Here is a 19,081-nt window from a genome sequence, read left to right on the forward strand (position 1 = left end):
CCCTCAGACTCTCTTGCAGCTATGACAATCACAGGCTAGAATTCTGAGCAATGAAATGTAAACTGGAGCATCTGTCATGTTTCCCAAAGGGACTGGACTGGGTTTAGACATTGGTAGTGCTTGCTATGCAGGCACTGCCTAAAATGTATGAAGTAGCACCTAGCTGCAATCCCAGCGCTAGGGAAGTGGGTGAGAAGTGCAAGGGCAGGGCTGGAGAGCTGGTTCAATGGTTAAGAGCACTTGCTCTTCCAGGGGATCCAGGCTAGGTGTCTACTCCAGCTTCAGAGGATCTGTCATCCTCTTCTCGCCTCCGTGGCTTTCGACATGTATATGGTGCAAATACACACACGCAGACAAAACACTCATACAAAAAAGGATGTACAAGGTCCGAGTTTAAAGTTGGCCTGATTTATATGGGACCCTATGTAAAGGGTGGGGAGATGCCCTCCTTCTTTTTGAGTAGGTGAATCTCTGGGATGAGAAAGTGGCAATCAACAAAATCCCTAATCAGCCAAAGCAATTTTCATGATGTGGAATAGAATTCCAGCAAAGCTCTCCAGTTCTCTAACTCTGGTTAGAGGCACTGCAGTTTTGCTCCGGCTGCCACCCATAGCCACTAGACCTTGAAGTTAAATTTGAACCCTTCCTTTCCTCACCCTCCCCAAACAGTCAGTGAGGTCGATGGGGAAACAGGCCCAGGAGGCTACATCCTGACAGTTCTCATGTCTTTTTACTAAGTACTTCTGACTAGCCTAGAACTGACCAGGCTGGCCTTGAACTCCAACTGCCTTTGTCTTCCAAGTTTGGGGATAAAGGGCACACGCACCATCATGTCTGGTGAGCCTCCTAGTTCTATGCTGGGCACTCATTTGCTCACGAATTCTATTTACTCTCCAGCAGAGCCAATCTGGCTGCCTACTTCAATTTTAGTTAAATTGTTTTTTTTGGGGGGGGCAATGGATAGAGTTGAATTGATGAAGACCTCTCCTTTCTTCTCTCCTCCCTTTCTTCCCTCAGTTGTGCTGGCTAGGAATGACGGGTTTTTCAAAATAAAAAAAAAAAGCACTTTCTTCAGGTTTTGTAGCAACTCCAACTTTATTAAATATGCTGACCTGCTGCCACTGCCCCGTTGTCTCCTTCAATGTCATCCTTGTGATCTCAGCTCCTTCCTAGGGCTACTAAGCTGTCCCTCCCTCCTTCTGGGTAGAACAGAGGTATTCCTCGAGCAGGCAGTGGGCAGGGGCACATCAACAACTGAACACTAGAGTCCTTTGAAAAGGATTTGTACTTAAATAAGCACCTGGCAAAGGGTATTCAAGATGGGTTCAAGTGAGGCCCCTTATCCAAGGTACGGACTGCGGTGAACTAAGCTGCCCTGCCTGTGGCCTCAGAAGGGAAACAGGCAGTGTGGTCTGGGATTTAGTGTGAGTGGGGCATGTCCTCCCCAAACTTGTTCTGGTGGGCAGCGTTCTTCACATCTTGGAGATCCTGAGGACAAAGGAAGGACAAGGTAGGTCAAAGTGAGGGTGGCTCTATTTCAGCCAGAGAGAGGCTGTCACCATGGTAGCAGCAGCTTTCAACTACTGCTTCTCCTAGACTACCCTATACCCTCCTGCAAATATCTATGGGGCAGCCATGCAAAATAGTGTTCTCCCCTTACCAAATGGTAGAAGGGATACAGGGGACGGGGGACAGGGCTCAGTGTGCACGGGTTAAGCAACTTGCCAGGCTCACCTCGTGGTGGACATAAGCCTGACAGACATAACACCAGGTAGACAGGTCAACACAGCTGAGGACCAGCGGGTGTTCAGAGGCTTCATGGTGGCAGACCATATGGGCATTGACATAGCGACTGCAGTACACCTGAGGTTGGAAAGTGATTGTCACAGGTCGCTTGGCACCAGCTGAAGTTTGCTGCTGGGCCCAATCTCTACCCAATACCCCTCTTCTGTTCCATACCTGATAGCAAGTCAGACACACCCAGTTCTCCTGGACTGTTCCACAGGTCTTACAAGGTTGGGACACATCTAGGCCTGCTGCAGGAATGGGGCATACTGCCATCAAATGGGGACACCAGGATAGTGGGGTCACAGCATAAAATACATCCTAGAGGGGGCAGAAAAATGGGGTAAGGAAAGGATTTCGTCTTCCCGTTATACATCATCTGCTCCTCCCTGAAGGCAGGAATGGCCAAGAAGCAATAGTCATAGCCCTAGCTCCCTGAGTTCACCTGGGTATTAAAGTCCCCAAATCCTTGTGTCAGCATCAAGCTGTTCATGTCCTGACCTCCAGCGGCTTCCCCTAGCAGGCCCTCCTCAGAATCATGGGCTTCCTGGAGACACAGAAGGAAAAGATGTATCTGAGAAAGCCCAGTCCTTAGCCCTTCTACCTCCTTCCCAGATGTGGTGGACTTTACCTCTGCTTCTCTGCTTAGCTCCAAAGTGCTGAGAACCCCAAGCTGTAGGGACTGCTGAGCCGTGACTCCCTGCAGAGGTGAAGCCCCTGTGGTCTGCTTGTTTGTATGCGAGGCTGGAGGCGTTGGCTCAGTTTCTCCCAAAGCCTCCACAGAGGTGGTCTGGTTAGGGAAGTTTTCAGGAGCAGCTGCTGAGGCCCACAGGTCCGTCGTGGCTCCTCCCACAGTCTCCTTTGAGGTAGCCAGATCCAGTGTAGTTCCCTTAGCAGCTTGTTCTGAGGACTGGCCCTGAGCAAGCACAGCCTTAGCCATCTTTGATTTAGCCTGGCCTAGAGTAGACTCTTTCCCAGGTAGTGCTGCTATGGTCTTCCTCACGCTTTCTTCAGGAACCTTTCCTTTCGGTGTGGTCATTTCCTTAGCTGATACAGGACTGGCTGTTGGGGGCAACTTCTTGATGACAAGCCTAGAACTAGAGCATTCTTCCTTGTCTTCCATTTCTGGAACAATGGGAAAGACGTGTAAGTGTGGCTGCCGCCCCCTTTCTGACCTCTTAACCCCCCACCCCTATTCTTTGAGTTCCCTCATCTCAGGTCTACTTACTCATCAACCGCAAACTGCGCCAGTATTTGCGATGGACTTGGATGACCTCACTGATTGAAACCAGGGCTCCTGACTGTGGCGGTCGCAGCAAAGTAAGCTGGGGTGGTGGGTCTCCAAGGAGGGAATGGGTGCAGGCAGCCATAGACTCAGAGATAGATGCCAAATTGTATCCACCCTTTGTAAAGGAGAGGAATGGGTTCCATGACGAGTCATCAGGGAATTTGGAGGGTTAGATATCCTGACTCTCCAATTAGTTCCCCTTTGTCTAGGGCACTCAAAGTCCAGAGTGCAGGCTAGTACCAGGAACAAATGACTGCAACACATTTGTAAGAAGCGCAGTAGTCACTGTGTGAGGTGGCTTTGGGGGGGAATGTAAATTGGTGGCTGTCACGTGCAAGGTAACAATGGCAGTACAGATCAGAGTATTAATAAAGGATAGCTCACATTTATTGCTTGCTATGAACCTGACCTTATTTTAAATCCTTTATGCATGTCAACACAGTCCTCACAATGACAGGTGTTCAGTGGGTACAGATCTGTCTTTCCATGTCCAAGGGCCCCCCTGGCCTCACAGTATAGAAAGCACTAATCTGACCCATACCAAAGCTCAAGGCAGATCCCAAAAGGCCCTGTTGTGACCTGGGATAGGAACAACTAGTACTCTCTCTGTATGATCCCCTAACTTGACTTTCTTCATACTTGCTAGAGACCTGTTTCCACTCATTTTACATGTAAGGAGACCAAGGCTCAGTCAGAGCAGGAGATGACTTGTCTGAGGTCCCAAGAGTTGAGGAAGCAGTGCTGGTATTTGAACCTGGGCCGACAAAATAGTCTGTGTTGTTGCTAGCATTACCATGGAACTGATCCTAGGCCCTGCGTGCCATACAAGTTCTGCCACTGAATGACTGGTTCTTCATTGAACTGGTTGATGGTCTTAACCACAACCCTTAGCCTTCCATAAGCAATCCTGGGCAAACTGTAAGGAGGATTTCTTTTTCTTTCTTTTTCCTTTTTTCAAGACAGGGTTTCTCTATGTAGCCCTGGCTGTCCTGGAACTCACTCTGTAGACCAGACTGGCCTTGAACTCAGAAATCCACCTGCCTCTGCCTCCTGAGTACTGGGATTAAAGGTGTGTGCTACCACGCCCGGCTAGGAGGATGTCTTGTAAGCCCGTGAGTTTCTCTGTGACTTATTGTCCTTGTCTATGAAAATGGCACCCAAGCTCGCTGAGGGTTAAGTTCATGTCTGAAAGATGGAACAGTAGGAAGACAGGGTATTTTTACAGTGCACACTGTGACAGGGCATTTTTAGAGACCAGGAATGCCTCCGTGATTAGCTAGGGCCATCTGTAGGCTCAGAAAACACATGTATAAGGGGAGGGAGTACCCATCCCTTACAGAAGGTCAGTGAATACTTTGTCTCTCTAACCCATTAGCAGCAATTTGGAAGATGGTGGAAACCAGACTCAGTTCTGCCATTATTAAATGTGTGATCTCAGGCTACTTACTGTTCCTCAACCCCCTGATTTGTTTTGATGGGGGAAGGCTTTTTGAAACAGGGCTTCATGTAGCCCAGGCTGGCCTCAAACTTGGTATGTAGCTGAGGGCAACCCTGCTCCTCCTGCCTCCTCCTCTTCCTCCCAAGTGCTGGGATTATAGGTGTGTGCCACTGCACCCAGCTAGTTGATCTTGAGAGGAAAATGAGTTAAACAGACTTTACCTCACAGTGCTATTTTGTCGAGAAATTGTAGAAGACAGAAGAAAGTCCAGAGAAGCTATTTTGTATATAGTAAGGGCTCAGCAAAGGGTCTAATCCTGCTACTATCCTTATTAAAATCTCATTTGGGAGCCGGGCGTGGTGGCGCACGCCTTTAATCCCAGCACTCGGGATGCAGAGGCAGGCGCATTTCTGAGTTCGAGGCCAGCCTGGTCTACAGAGTGAGTTCCAAGACAGCCAGGGCTACACAGAGAAACCCTGTCTCGAAAAAAAAATCTCATTTGGGCAACTATCCCAGGTATATTCAAAGGAGATTTTAGCAACTGTCCTAAGTGATATAGCCAACTCTTCCAAATGGCCCTCCCACCATGGAAGGGACATCAAAAGAGTTACCTCTAGAATAAGAATAATACGGCCACCAGCAAGGCCCATCAGTAGGTGGGTGAGGTGGGCATAACCCTCCGGTGTTACTTGGCAGCCCCCCAGCGGATCCCCTTGTGCAGCATCAAAGCCAGCTGAGATCAGCACCAGTTCTGGGTTAAACTGCAGTAAGGAGAGAAGAGAAGATGCCCTGAGGCTTGAGGAGGCAATAAGTGATGGGAGGAGCAAGGGCAAACGAAGGCATCCGAATTCAAGTCAAAACCCAGATGATGTGAGACCCAACATCTACAGTGAGTTCCAGGACAGCTAGGGCTATAGGGCTATAAAGAGAAACCCTGTCTCGAAAAACCAAAGAGAGAGAGAGAGAGAGAGAGAGAGAGAGAGAGAGAGAGAGAGGGAGGGAGGGAGGGAGGGAGGGAGGGAGGGAGGGAGGGAGGGAGGGAGGGAGGGAGGGAGAGAAACCTGACATCTGAAAAGCAGGAGTGGAAGACAGGGACACAAGGAGAAACAAGACATGGCAGGCCTGGAAAGAGACAAGAGTATACCCGCCAGAAACTCAAGACACTGGGAGAGAGGCTGGAGAGATGGCTCAGCTGTTAAGAGCGCTGGCTGTGGAAACAGGACTAGGGTTCAATTCCTAGCACCTATATGGCAGCTCACAACTGTCTCACTCCAGTCCCAGGGGATCAGATTCCCTTTTCTGGCTTCCACAGTCATGAAGCAGACATGTGGTACACACACACACACACACACACACACACACACACACACACACATATATGGGCAAAAATCTCTTGGGAGATACTCTAAGTTGACAGAAGGCAAGATATAGAGTTATGACATAGATATGGCTCACAGAAAGAACATGGAGACTTGGAAGGCAGGAGATAGTGACAAGAGAAACAGAGACATAACCTCTCTCTCACATACAAGGGTCAAATACGGGACCCACATTCACATGATACAGGCTTTTATACACAGACTATAGACAAATAAAAGTGTCATACACTTCCACTCCCAACCAGACAGGTTCATATTGATAGGGCTGCAAATCCCACCACTTACGCTTGGGTTTCTCATGGGACGATAATACACAGCCACCCCTGCACAGTCACAAAGATGCACAGTTACAATGCCCACAGCAGGCTATCGCTTGCATGCAGTTACACATACACATAAAGGGTAGCCTCTGTCGCCTGTGCATAGTCACATGCATGCAGATGTAAAAGCAGAGCCCGATGTTCAGGCTTGCAGAGTTGTGTCCTCAGTGCATTATCACACACACACACACACACACACACACACACACACACACACACACACGCCATTGGCCCTGTCCTTAGCTCACACACAGCTAGGTCACCCCTGAGTCAAAGCAGCCAGCGAGATTCATATATAGACACGTGGACCCAGTTAGACGGGTGTGGGTGACAATGTCACTACGGCCTTCCATATTCAGAGTCTTTCTTAGGCTATCACAAGACAGCAGCATTTAATGACATACACTATCACACTTATCACACACAGAAAGGAGATGACAGCCACTATATAACATTACATAGACATATCCATAATGTATTTAATCTTATGCTTCTATTCTACACAATTCCACAACAGTATCTCTTAGGGATACCCTTACAGCCATGCACTCAGAAGAGCAGACAGAATCAGAAGGCACACACATGCATATATACACAGAGCCAAGACAGTTGTTTACGTGTAAAATGTCACAGAGATAGGCCACTCACAGGCACCCATATATGCATAGGCAGACAGATACATAAGGCCATCCCCACCACCCTGTCCCAATAGCCATCATAGGATTAGTCACCTGGTAGTCAAAACACACGTCAAGGAGGCAGATGTGTGCTGCCAGATACAGCAATGTTATATAATAACCTGAGCCTTACCTCATAGGCGATGGGAAGTACCAGACGATGCCATGCAGCCAGGTAATCAGCATCACCCATGCGGGGCCCATTCCAGGGCACATTGACAGTGAAGCCTATACCTGCATCTCGGCCTACTTGGCTACTGGCACCCTCATCCCCCATGGGGAAGAAAGTGCCACGGTCATACCGGTGCAGGGACACGTATAATACACTGCCAGGGAGAGGGTGGGATGAGAAAGGGGCCACAGCAGGTTAGAGGCTATGAACATCCCTGCAGGATGCTTCAGCATCCTCTCACACCATACTCTTACCCACAGTCCCATCACTCACCTAGGGTCATCCTCAAATATGTGCTGAGTTCCATTACCATGATGAACATCCCAATCCACGATTAGGATCCTGGGGAGGGAGATAGCCCTTTTTAGCACCTTGGGACAGTAAGGCCTAGGAGTGGGCCACTGCTAGATTTCTAGGGTCTTTGGAAGCACTTGTTGCTGGGCAACAGGACCATGGAGTTAATGAGAAAGCACTGCTATTATTCTAAGAATGAAGGTCCAACCTTGGCTTCCTGAACTATGGACCTGAACAAGTAATTAAGGCTAGGGACTCTTCTAATGCTAGGAGCCCAGGCATGGGTTCTGTTGGGATAACCTGTTCAGGAATGCTGGTGTGATACCCTGGATCCTAGTTTATTAAGCATCTAGATGCCATGGCACTTAACACACCCGTCCTGGGGCTTTTGTAGTCAAGTGCTGCCCAGTGGACCTTTGCTTGTTTCTGTGTAAGCTCCCAGGGGTGACCATGGGTCTGCCAAGTAAGACTGAATGGAAAGAGTAGCCAGATCCCTGCAAAGATCGGGTTTTGGGGGTCTCTGGGGGGGCAGGCCTTACCGCAGGGCACGTCCAGCAATGATCTGGGCATGGCGAGCAGCTACAGCTACTGAGTTGAAAAAGCAGAAACCACAGGCAGCATTTGGCTCCGCGTGGTGTCCTGGAGGGCGCACTACTGCAATGCCATTTAGAACCTGTAGGGAGGAGCAGCGAGACTGCCTCTGGCCCTCACTCTCTTTTCATCTTTCCCAGGCTTCCCTTTCTCCTGTCCGCCATCCACTCGGCCATCCACTCCGTGGTTCCCCTCCCAGCAGACTCTCCTATTGCCTCTGGCCTCCTGAGTGGGAGCAGGTAGTCCCTCTCTATGTTCCCAGGACCTCATTTCTTCAGCTAAACTTCACTAGCACACAGAGAAGACGCACCTCTCCCGAGAGCACAGCTTCCACCAGGCGGCAGGCAGCGCCTGTGGCAAGCTTTGCGCAGGCAAAGGTGCTGGGGCAGATGTAGATGGAGTCAAAGTTGGCACCTTCACGGTGCAGATCCCGGGTTTTCATCTTTTCTGTGGTGCGGAGATGCTCCACGTACTCAGCACTGGTGATGCAGAGGAACAAGAGTCGCCAGCTTGTCCTCACATAAGAACTTGAACCTGTCTAGGTGGCTCCACCCATCTTGGAGAGCCCTAGGCCCTACTCCTGGAACATCCCTAGAATCCTACAGCCGGCCTCCCCCCAGCACGGGGTCTGACCTGTGGCAGGTAAGGAGCTCAGAGTCCAGGGCAGGCCGAGCAGGTAGGATGAGACAGCGAGCCGCAAGGCCCACCTCCTCCAGGTGACACATGATGCGTAAGATGCGCTGAGGTGTCTCAGGGTGATGACTAACAGTGTGGAGAAGCAGAGCCAAGGGTTTAGTGACTGAGGAGAGTGACCCAAACACCACCCACCCCAGCCCTCTGAGCACACACTTGTCCCAGAGGTTGCAGTGACTCATCATCTTCTCATCATAGACCAGCCCAGTGCGGTTCTGGAGCAGTGGCCATGTATCCATGGGCAGTGCAGTGGCCTCCCAGCCACCTTCCTCCTCCTCCTCTTCTAGCACGGCTTCTTCCACTTCATCTTCCTCCTGGGTCTCAACTGAAAAGGGGGTACTCAGATCACCTTATTTCCTGAATCTGGATCCCATTACACTCTTGAGACAAAACATGGCCTGGACATAAAACCTAAAATCCACACAGCCCTTCCCACCGAGGCATCCCGGGAAAACAAGAGGAGAGCTGGAAGAAAATAGCCTCTAATAGCTCATTCCAGGTCTAGTGCTGATCACCCCCCCCCACGCCCCGCCACCTACCTGATCTCTCCAGGACCTCCCAGAAGGGTTCAAGGGCTTCTAGAGTGCAGTAGATGGAAGTCTGGGCGCTGGGGATGGAGAAAACAGAAATGTGACTAAAGTGCCCCTCCCAGCAGGCAGTAAGGGCTCTCCTTTCCCCTGGTCCCCCCCCCAGGCTCACCTTGCACAAGGTACAACACAGGACTCCAGCATGGGGCAAGGGTCTCCAAGAAGGGTGTGGAGTGAAGCACTGACTCCCTTAGCCAGGGCACGGAGGTTATAGCCACCCTGGGGAAGGAGTTGTTGGGGGAGGCAAGCAGAGGGGAAGATGCTGAGAAGAGTAACAATGTTCAGGTGCATACTATGTCAAGCAACAAGAAATGTCGATTCACGGAAAGTGATTACCATTAGCACGTTGCCTACTTACTATAAGGGAAGCAGAGGCACAAAGACTTCATGAACTGGTAAAGCTGAGCCAAGAACATCAGTTTTAAAAATAAATCCCAGGCTGGAGAGATGGCTCAGAGGTTAAGAGCAGTGGCTGCTTTCCCAGAGGTCCCGAGTTCAATTCCCAGCAACCACATGGTGGTTCACAACCATCTCTAATGGGATCTTACACCCTCTTCTGGGGTGTCTGAAGATAGCTACAGTGTACTCATAGAAATAGAAATAAATCCTAAAAAAAATCCCATTATTTTTTTTTTAAAGAATTATTTACTTTATGAAGTTTTTACCTCCGTGTAATGTATACATATATGTATATGCATGGGCCTCATGTGTGAGCCTGTGGGATCTCCTGAACTGGAGTCTGTAAGCCACCATGCTAGCAATCAAACCCAGGTCCTCTATAAGAGCAGCAAGTGCTCTCAACAACTGAGCCACCCCTGTAGCCCCAAGGAACTCCTTACATTCATGAAAGCTCGTGTTTTTAGTGGTCCTGAGAATGGAAGCCCTTGCAGTACATTAGCTAAGTATTCTACATTTTAATTCTATCCCCAAGGCCAAAAAGATCTGCCCTTCACCCTTCATGTGGCCAGTGAGATGGATCGGAGCATAAGAGGCCTTGCCAGCAAGCCTGACTTCAATCCCTCAAAGGAATCTACACCGTGAAAGGGGAGAGCCAACCCCACATGCTGTCTTCTGACCATATGCATACTGTGCACACGCACACGCACGCACACCAGATAAACACATACAAATATCCTAAGCCCAGCATTAGGTAACAGTGAGTTACTTACCTCCAGGGACAGAATCAACTTGCCTCCTGCCAAACCCATGAGCAAATGGGTTAGGTGGGCAAATCCTGCTGGCGTGGCAGCCATCTCTCCCTGAAGGGACAGAAGAGTGACATAAAGCTCAGTGTAGTCCCCTTGGTCTAACACCCCAGAGAACCTGCCCTACCTTGGGGTCTCCGTGGAGGGCATCAAATCCAGCGGCCACCAAGACCAGTTGAGGCTGAAACTGAGGAAGGAGACATCCTATGTGTGAACACCTGCTTTCAGGGATCACCCCACAGTGTCACTCCCTCACCCCCAATAGCCCAGATCTGCGAGACCTCCGAGGCAACTGGCAGCAGGATGTGCAGGAAAGCAGCAATGTAGTCAGCGTCCCGCATGCCCGTCTGCAGACACAAAAGCGGGATGCAATTGTCAGTCACCTTTCTTGAGCCTGTGGGAAGGTGGCTAGGCTCACTTGACATGGGCAGACACTGACCTGGTTCCAAGGTACATTGATGGTATATCCTTGGCCTTGGCCAAAACCTATAGTGGACCAGTTAGAAGCCTTAAGGTGGGGCCAGAAGCGACCATGTTCATATCGGTGGATGGAGAAATAAAGGACACTAGAGGCAGAGAAAACAAAGGTTGAGGGATTGCCTAGCTTGTGTTAACCCAATCCCTGGCATAGAAAAGAACATGGGAACTAAAGAGTCAAATGTACGACTCTCAACCTACAGCTGCGGGGCTTCATTCTACAAGTTGTTCTTCCCAGCTACTCAAGTCATTCTCATCAGGTTTCCTTTTTTTAAAAGAATGTATTTACTTATTTTATCTATGGATATGAGCACACTGTAGCTGTCTTCAGACGAACCAGAAGAGGCCATGGGATCCCATTACAGATGGTTGTGGTCACTGGGAACTGAACTGAGGAGCTCTGGAAGATCAGCCAGTGCTCTTAACCACTGAGCTATCTCTCCAGCCCTATCTCATACATTTTTCTAATTCTCAATCTGTGCTCATATGTTAAGATACTTCCTTTATGCTGGAGGTTCAGTCATTGCAGTCTCAACTCTGCCTCTCCTGGATGCCAGGGGCGTAAGCCCTTTTCTACATCTGCCTCCTCTAAACAGACCTTTTCTGTTTCTTTGCTACACATTTTTAAGGTGAAGGTTCATCTTAGGGTGACTCACTTTACTCTTGCAATTTTAACTTTATTTTCCTTCTCTCTTTCCAGTTCTGACTTCCTGCTCTAAATCCTCGGTCCTAAGGGCTAGTCTAGGTCTTCTCTTTTTTTTATTATTTTTTTAAATTAACTTTGAATTCCTTCCTGCTCCTATTAACTCTACCTCCTGTGTGCTGGGATTAGATCACAGGCCACAAGGCCTGGTTTATACAACACTAGAGATAAAACCTAGGGCCACATGCATTCTTCCAACTGGGCTACGTCCCCAGTTCTACATGGCTTTTTTTTTTTTTTTTTTGCTTTTTTGAGACAGGGTTTCTCTGTATAGCCCTGGCTGTCCTGGAACTCACTTTGTAGACCAGACTGGCCTTGAACTCAGAAATCCGCCTGCCTCTGCCTCCCAAGTGCTGGGATTAAAGGCGTGCGCCACCAAGCCTGGCTTCTACATGGCTTTTTACAAATAAGTTTCTTTTTAATTTTTTAAAAAATTTATGTCTATGCTATTTTGCCTCTCTATATGTCTGCACCATGTGCATGGCTAGTGTTCAGGAGGAATGCAAGGAAATACTCTACAGCCTTTTTTGTTTGCTTGTTCTTTGAGACAGGGTTTCTCTGTGTAGGGCCCGTTATCTCAATCCATAGAGCAGGCTGGCCTTGTCACAGGAATCCATCTGCCTTGGCCTCTCAAGTTCTGGGATTAAAGGTATATGCTCCAGCATGCCCAACTCTTTACAGATGAGGGGATACGTGCATGCTATGGTATGTATATGTGGAGGTCAGAAGACAACCTGCAGGAGTTTCTTCTCTCTCATTCCACCATGTGGGTCCTGGGGATCAAACTCTAGTTGTCAGGCAAGAACTTTAACCTGCTGAGCCACCTTGCCACCCGACTAATTTTTCAGAATAGTTTGAAATGTTGTCATAATTGAAAAAGACAAAGCACTAATCTGAGGTCCCTTCCAGCTCAGGGGTAAATTGCTGAACAAGCTCTCCAACACTAAGTCAAACCCCACATCTTTCACTTCTCTGCCTGACACTGGAACCTGTAAGGTTGTTTGACCATGTGTGAAATGGGAAGGCCACAGTTTCCGCTTTAGAGTGAAATTAGGAGACAGTAGACAACAAGGAAAAGCATCCACTTCCTGGTTCCAGGACAACTGAATGTAAATGGCTTCCTAGCCCCTGTGGCTGGGCCTGATGGTTAAGAATCCAGTACTTAGGGTGAGACATGGGATGTACCTGGGGTCCTGGTCGAAGATGAACTGTGTTCCTTGACCATGGTGCACATCCCAGTCCACGATGAGAACCCTGTGAGCAGGAGAGAGGGGAGCTCTGTGCAGGGGGCTAAGTGAAACACAGAGGAACAACCTAGACCACAGCACCCCCTATTCCATGCTACCCACGTTCCGTCTGTCACTGGCTACCAACCTCTGAATGCGGTGCTTCTTTTGCGCATAGCGGGCAGCCACAGCCAGATGGTTGAACATGCAATACCCATCCATAAGATTGTGCTGAGCATGGTGTCCAGGAGGCCTAAGCAGGAAAGGGAAAGCTACAGGTTTGGGAGTCTTCCTCTCCAGAGGTGGACTCTCCTGTGTTCCCAATTCTTCCTAGAGAGATTCTATAAGTCTGCCAGCAACTGAGTAACTGTGGCTTTTGAAGCTTCACTGCCCCCAAGCCAACACTCTCTCAACCAAGGAGATTTAAACATAACCATCCAAAGGTACCCTCACCCATATTTGCTATTGTGGCACATGCCCGCAATACTAACACTCAGAAAGAATTTGAAGCAGGAGGATCGATAGTTCAAGGCCTGCCTAGAATGTATAGCAAGCTCCAGTCTCAAAAAATAAAAATCAATTAAGCTATCCATAAGAGTATGAAAGCATACTCTTTAATACCCAGTCATTTTGCTACATAGGCTTAGCTGAGACCTATATAATAAAAAGTGCTATCTTTAGAAATGTACCACTGGTGTATGCTATCAAAGCCTGAAGAGAACCAAAATTCCCACCAGCAAGGGGGTGACTAGCTTAAAAGTATGCTTGCACAATGGCATCTCACACGAGTGTAACCCATATACTGTTAAGAGACAGCTTTCAAAGATAAAGATGTCCAAGGGTTTTTTTTTTTTTAAATGCACGGTACGGAAAGGAGTGCTGTCATGTGCTTACAAAAAGGGGCTGAGGAGGACAAAGGCTATCTTCTGCATTTTTATCAGTTCTAGGAAGTCAGCTGTGGCCCAATGTTCTGACCTTCCATGGGCAACAATGAAACAGTGAAAGGCACAGGCTGAGGCTTGAGATGTCACGCACTGTTCGCTGCATCTGAATTTCAAGATGTTCCAGATAGAAAAGAAATACATGTCCCTGAAGCCATGAACTGGGATACTTATTACTTACTAACTGAGTAAAACCATCTGTGGAAGGACACGGAAGTTACTGGTGACAATGAGCACCTTTCAGGGGTCCATCAACAAAGAGGAGAGAGAATTTTATTGAACCCCCTTTTTGTACCACTTGACTCTTCAACCACTTGAAGACAGGGTACCTGAGTTAACACATTTCACATTTGTAGGGCTTTTTTTTTTTTTTTGAGAAGGTGTCTTAGATAGCCCAGGCTCGCCTCAAATTTATATAGCTGAGGCTAGCCCTGAACCCCCCGAGCATTCCTTTAACATCCATCTCATAAGTACTGGTATTACAGACATGCACCTCCACGCACCACTATGTGGAAATGCTTTTTAAAAAAATGTAAGATGCCCAACGCTTCAGAGTCCTACCTGATGACGGCCATGCCATTCCGAATCTCAGCCCCCATGAGTGCATCTACCAGCCGGAGGACAGAGCCTGTAGCCAGGCAGGCACAGGAATATGAGTTCTGGGGACCGTGGAAAACCAGAGAGAAAGAGTTAGAGAGAGAGAGAAAGCATGGCCCTAACTATTTAGCTCTTCATTCCCACAGTGAGGTTGGCATGGATACGGTAGACACCCAAGACTTGCTGCCACACCCTGACCCCACAGTTCTCATCCATACCGGATGCAGATACACTGAATCATAGGTTTCTGCCAGTACTCGAAGCTCCCCTTCATTCATGTACTGGGTTGTCTCCATCAGATCAATGTATTCCAGGCTGGGGACACAAGATAGAGGAAAGATTTTACAGCCCTGGTCCCTCCGCAGACAGACCTCGCATTAAGTCGGGCCTCCATAGTCAACCTAGGGGGTTCAGCTGGGGTGCAGGCTGTAGTCCCTTTTTCTTCTCTAGCCTCTCCCATCTCTAGTTATATATTTAGTTCCTCGAGACAGCCATTAACTTGAAATTCTAGGCCTCTGACTAGATAGTTAAGAGTTCTGTTGATTCTCCCTTTCCTCTGCCCTTCTCTTTGCTGGACTCACCCACCTTTTTGCCTCTTGGAACTCAGCTCAGATATTCTCTCTGCGAGGCTAGTTATTCTGTGAGCCACATTGTACCAGGCCTCTTCCTTTGAGTTTCTAGACTCCCCCAGGACTCATTCTGATCATTCTGGCAAGTATCTGCCATCAGTTAACGAACCAGATTATAATAACACGAGCCCTTCACAGGCTTAAGATGCTGTCAGGTACCTGATACACACACTGACCCTCCTGAAGGACTTAAGATTTCTTTTTCTTTCGGGATTGGCTTTTTCAGACAGGGTCTCATAAACCCAAGTTAAACCTGCTATGTCGCTGAGGCTGTCTTGATTTCCTGATTCGCTTGTCTTCATGTCCCAAGTGATGACATGTACCATCATACTTGTCTGGAACTTAGGGGTTTGTGTTTTTTTTTTGTTTTTGTTTTTTGTTTTTTGTTTAAAGCAATAACATATTCAGAGAGGCTCAGGGACGTGCCCAAGGCTGGCCACAGAGTCTATGGGATTCCTTCAGTCTGTCCTGGTTGAGCCTGGGTATCCTCCTCCCCACCCTACCAAGCTCCTAAGTTTTCACCTGTGAACCAACATCAGCTCCTCCTTCTCAGCGAACCGGGCCTGGGGAGGCACAAGGAAAAAAAAGGGGGGCTAGAAGCCAGGCCAGGCCTAGGTCCTCGCAGGCCCGCACCCACCATCCGAAGGCTGTGGAGGAGTCACCTGAAAGGACACACAGCGGCCCAGGAGGCCCTCCAGGATCAGTTGCTCTCTGATGGCATGGAGCCGCTCAGGGCTTTCAGGGAAGCTGCAGGAGTGGATGGAATCACGCATACACACAGATAGGCAAAAGTGCTAGGGAGCATGTCTGCTCTTGTCCCATCTCCGCCCCTCACCCCCATAGCTGCTCACCCCTTACCGGCAACATCAGCCTTTCTTTGTCATTTCTGAAGTCTTTATACTTGTTTTCTCCGCTACCATTCACGCTGTTGGAACCTCCAGTCTGAGCTGTCTGCTCCATCATCTTTATGAGAACCCCTCTCTGCTTCTATACTTATTCCCCCAACAGCCCCTCCTGTATACTGAGCCAGCCAGTGGTTAGAATTCTACTACTCAAAACCCTTTTGTAGCTCCGACTATGTTCCCGGTAGAAGCCAAACTTCTCATCACACCGAGAAGGGCCTAAGAAAACCCGAATCTGTTCCCATCCCTATTCTGACTCTGTCTTTCTTACCACACCCCTCCTCTTTCACCTTGTTTCCCTGCAATGTGTTCCTTGCTCTTCAACGAAACCACATTGTCTTCAGCTAGGCCTGAGGACTTCAACGGTCTCTCACGCCTGGAAGTCTTTTCAGTGATGACTCACGGCTCAGTCCTTTAGCCTCCTCCAACCCTCTGTATCTTTGCTCAAATGTTAGCAATACCCCCTAGCTATTGTATTCCAAAGGGAAGCACCCCTTCCAGTCAAACCTCACTCTCCCTCCCACCTGAGCTCCTCCACTCTAACACTGGAGAGGTCACCTCTTGGTTACTTTTGAAGGCAGCTTTGTTTACGGCTATAGCCTCAACAAATGTACCATAAAGAAAGCCTCTTGACATCATGAGTTAGTTTTAGGTCGGGATGGGGGAAGACGGCTACTATATTTGCAAATATCAGTGTAATGATTAACAGACAATGGCAGAGGCTAGTAAAATAGCTAAGAACAGATGTGAGAGAGGTAGTGGCCAGTCAAAGGCTTCTGTGAGTCTCCATAGTTGTGAAAGTTCAAAGAGGAATCAGTCAAGGGTAAAGACCCAAGGCGAGAGGGTGACTGGCACACTGAAAGACGAGAAGGTGGCCAGCGTGCGTTAAGTGACCTGGAGCTCGTGAGGAGAGGCCTGGCTGAACAGGTCACAAAGGCCAAATCCTGTGCAACCTTAGAGGCCAGTCTAAAGAATGCCGACTTTACCTTAAGAGCAAAGTTCTGGCCTTGAAGTATTTTAAGAAAGGAAGGAAACGTCATCTCAAATGTATTTTTTAGGCTTTAATGCGAAGGCTGGAAGCAGGGGACCAGGGGGAAGAAGTCAGATAGCGAATCTATTTTAAAGATAGGGCCAAAAAGAATAAACAGATTTCTTTAAGAAGTAGAGCGCAAATAAGAGGTTTTTTCAGCATACATGTCTCCTTCTCAAGGACGGCTCCTGCTAGTTAGGCGAGGACCCTCTAACAATCTAACGTCTAGCCAAGTGTAGTGGCTCGTTTGGGAAATCTGAGCACTCGAGAGGCTAAGACAGGAGGCTTATCAAAGGTTTGAGGCTGACATAGACTACATAGTGAGTTCCAGGCTGCCTAGGCTACAGAGACCTGGAGTGCCCAGTCATTTGGTCTTCATTGAACAGTTTATACCGCTGTTGGGGGTTTAATGATCTCCCTGCACACTCACCGGCCAGCGGAGAAGGGACTTTTCTATTGCTCACATCTATCACTAAGTCTCGGCACACAGGAGACTCTTGATAACTGTTTATTGGCTTAACAGAGAAATCTTTCAAGAATGATCCCCATCTCCCTAAATCACCTGCTTCCAGACTACAGGCTAGAAGCAGCAAAAATTCACTCTTGTTTGTGAGAAGAAAGGGGCACTTGTGGAAATGTTCTAGTTTGGGGATCATTTGGAGGTGCCAGCCTCACCCACCTGTCATCCCAAAGGCAATGGAAGTCATTTAGTTGTTCATCAAACACCAATCCAGTACCAACTGGCACTCTTGTCTCAGGGTTCAGATCCTGCAGGGGCAAAGAAAAGAAACCCAGATTCACTCTGGACTACAATCAGAGAAAACACTTCATACCATCGGTCCTGGATGGGGGGGGGGAGGGGGGGGAATCACTGTTTTGTTTGGTAAAGAAGGCCAAGTTGCAGCCAGGTCTCTCTCACCAGCCCTTGAAGCCCCACAACTAGGTCCTCTTCAGCTGGTTGGCTCAGCTTCTTCATTTTGCCTTTCTTCTTTACCTCCGCTAGATTGGGGCTGGAGTGGGGTACAGCACACTTCTTTCCACCACGCTTCTGCCAATCAGACAGAAAAATCAGAGTCTGGACATGGCTGGCTGGCTTCACCCTCCACCCCCCCCCCCCATCAGGGCAGGTCTGGGGCCTCACCAAGGTGGCGCTGGATTCCTGAAGGGGTGACTGGGGATTGTGCCTACTCTTTCGCTGTCTAGTAGAAGAATCTTGGCCGGTGGAGGTCATGGCTGAAGAGCCTCAGCTCCTGGAAAGGCTCTAGCAAAGGTGTAGTTGGTGAGGCAGCTGGAGTGTCCAGAGGACCCCACATCCCTGTCCCTTCCTCGGCCCCGCCCCCTAGTCTAGATCGCAGCCTTCACCGGGTCCATTCCCGAGCCTTCTAAACCGCCCCCACCCCCCAGGCCATCTTCTGCTAGAGGAAACCTGGTCCTGTCCGGTCCCCCTGGACCTCGCTGCTTTTATCCGATTCTCTTTCCTCATTTTGCCTATTCACTAAACGAGGTAACCCCAGGCTCAATCAGGCTCTTCTTAGGCCTGCCCTACCCAATCACCGCCCCCCCCCCATCCACTTCCCACATCCTTTCATACCTCTAATCTGCGCCCGGAACGCTTGGCTTCTGCAACCTGCCCGCTTCAGCCTATTTCCCCAGAAAAATCACCCACCTTTCTAGTCCGCCAGACCGGGCTGCCGCGGCCTCGGCAGCACCTTTAAAGACTCACTCAACTCCACCTCCTGCAGGGCCGAACCAGCGCCTTCCACTCGCGCAGATCTCGCCCCGAGCTTTCCCCGTGCCCCGCTGCTCCGAGGACTGCCCCTTTCGATCAGAATCCTTCAGACCCCACCCCCTTCCCAGACGCCTACCGTTTAACCAGGCTCCCTCAGCCCCTTCCAAGCCTCCGCCCATCTCCCGCCCAGCCACCGACGCTGGCCAATCCTTCCGTCCCTACTCACTGAGCTCTGCCTCCTTTTCAAACTCCGCCCTAGGCTCACGCCGCCAAATTCCCGGCGACCTGTGTGGCCCCGGGCACCTGATCCCTTCTTTTCCATTGGGCTGAGCTTTTTCATTTGCCCGCCCACGTCCAGCCCCCAACATGGATTCAGTCCGCCCACAACGCTTCAGGCGCAAACCACACCTCTCGCGAG

The 19,081-nt window shown here is 49.3% G+C and overlaps 1 protein-coding gene across 5 annotated transcripts; it reads right to left on the bottom strand.

The window, feature by feature from the left end:
* Positions 1-1,066: 1,066 nt before the first annotated feature.
* On the bottom strand, positions 1,067-18,998 carry Hdac6 (histone deacetylase 6). 5 transcript variants are annotated; one of them, XM_017318389.2, is made up of 29 exons: positions 18,890-18,998; positions 18,076-18,195; positions 17,854-17,982; positions 17,614-17,702; positions 15,665-15,749; positions 15,525-15,565; positions 14,592-14,688; positions 14,338-14,435; positions 12,984-13,088; positions 12,795-12,863; positions 10,869-10,995; positions 10,711-10,776; positions 10,557-10,616; positions 10,394-10,483; positions 9,337-9,443; positions 9,177-9,244; positions 8,794-8,962; positions 8,578-8,706; positions 8,255-8,423; positions 7,893-8,026; positions 7,333-7,401; positions 7,021-7,213; positions 5,123-5,272; positions 3,014-3,188; positions 2,417-2,910; positions 2,231-2,332; positions 1,960-2,106; positions 1,735-1,863; positions 1,067-1,488 (listed from the first exon to the last, which is right to left on the bottom strand). In XM_017318389.2, exons 2-29 carry the CDS (start codon positions 18,163-18,165, stop codon positions 1,420-1,422), a joined length of 3,450 nt encoding a protein of 1,149 aa, XP_017173878.1. In that variant the 5' UTR covers positions 18,166-18,195; positions 18,890-18,998; the 3' UTR covers positions 1,067-1,419. The 5 variants fall into 5 exon arrangements, with proteins under 5 accessions (XP_017173878.1, XP_006527630.1, NP_001123888.1 ...); XM_006527567.2 differs by lacking the exon at positions 18,890-18,998 and adding an exon at positions 18,658-18,793; NM_001130416.1 differs by lacking the exon at positions 18,890-18,998 and adding an exon at positions 18,601-18,840 and having other exon boundaries at positions 1,073-1,488.
* Positions 18,999-19,081: the final 83 nt, after the last annotated feature.

This window comes from Mus musculus, chromosome X, assembly GCF_000001635.26.
Source record: "Mus musculus strain C57BL/6J chromosome X, GRCm38.p6 C57BL/6J".
NCBI classification, from domain to species: domain Eukaryota; kingdom Metazoa; phylum Chordata; class Mammalia; order Rodentia; family Muridae; genus Mus; species Mus musculus.

Bases quoted from the DNA above. Each gene is read 5' to 3' on its own strand.
- Hdac6 (XM_017318389.2), bottom strand. From the start codon at position 18,165: ATGACCTCCACCGGCCAAGATTCTTCTACTAGACAGCGAAAGAGTAGG. The intron at 14,436-14,591 runs GTATGGATGAGA...CACGGTCCCCAG, and splicing joins ATTCAGTGTATCTGCATCCG to AACTCATATTCCTGTGCCTG. The intron at 3,189-5,122 runs GTAACTCTTTTG...TCCTTTACAAAG, and splicing joins GTATTATTCTTATTCTAGAG to GGTGGATACAATTTGGCATC.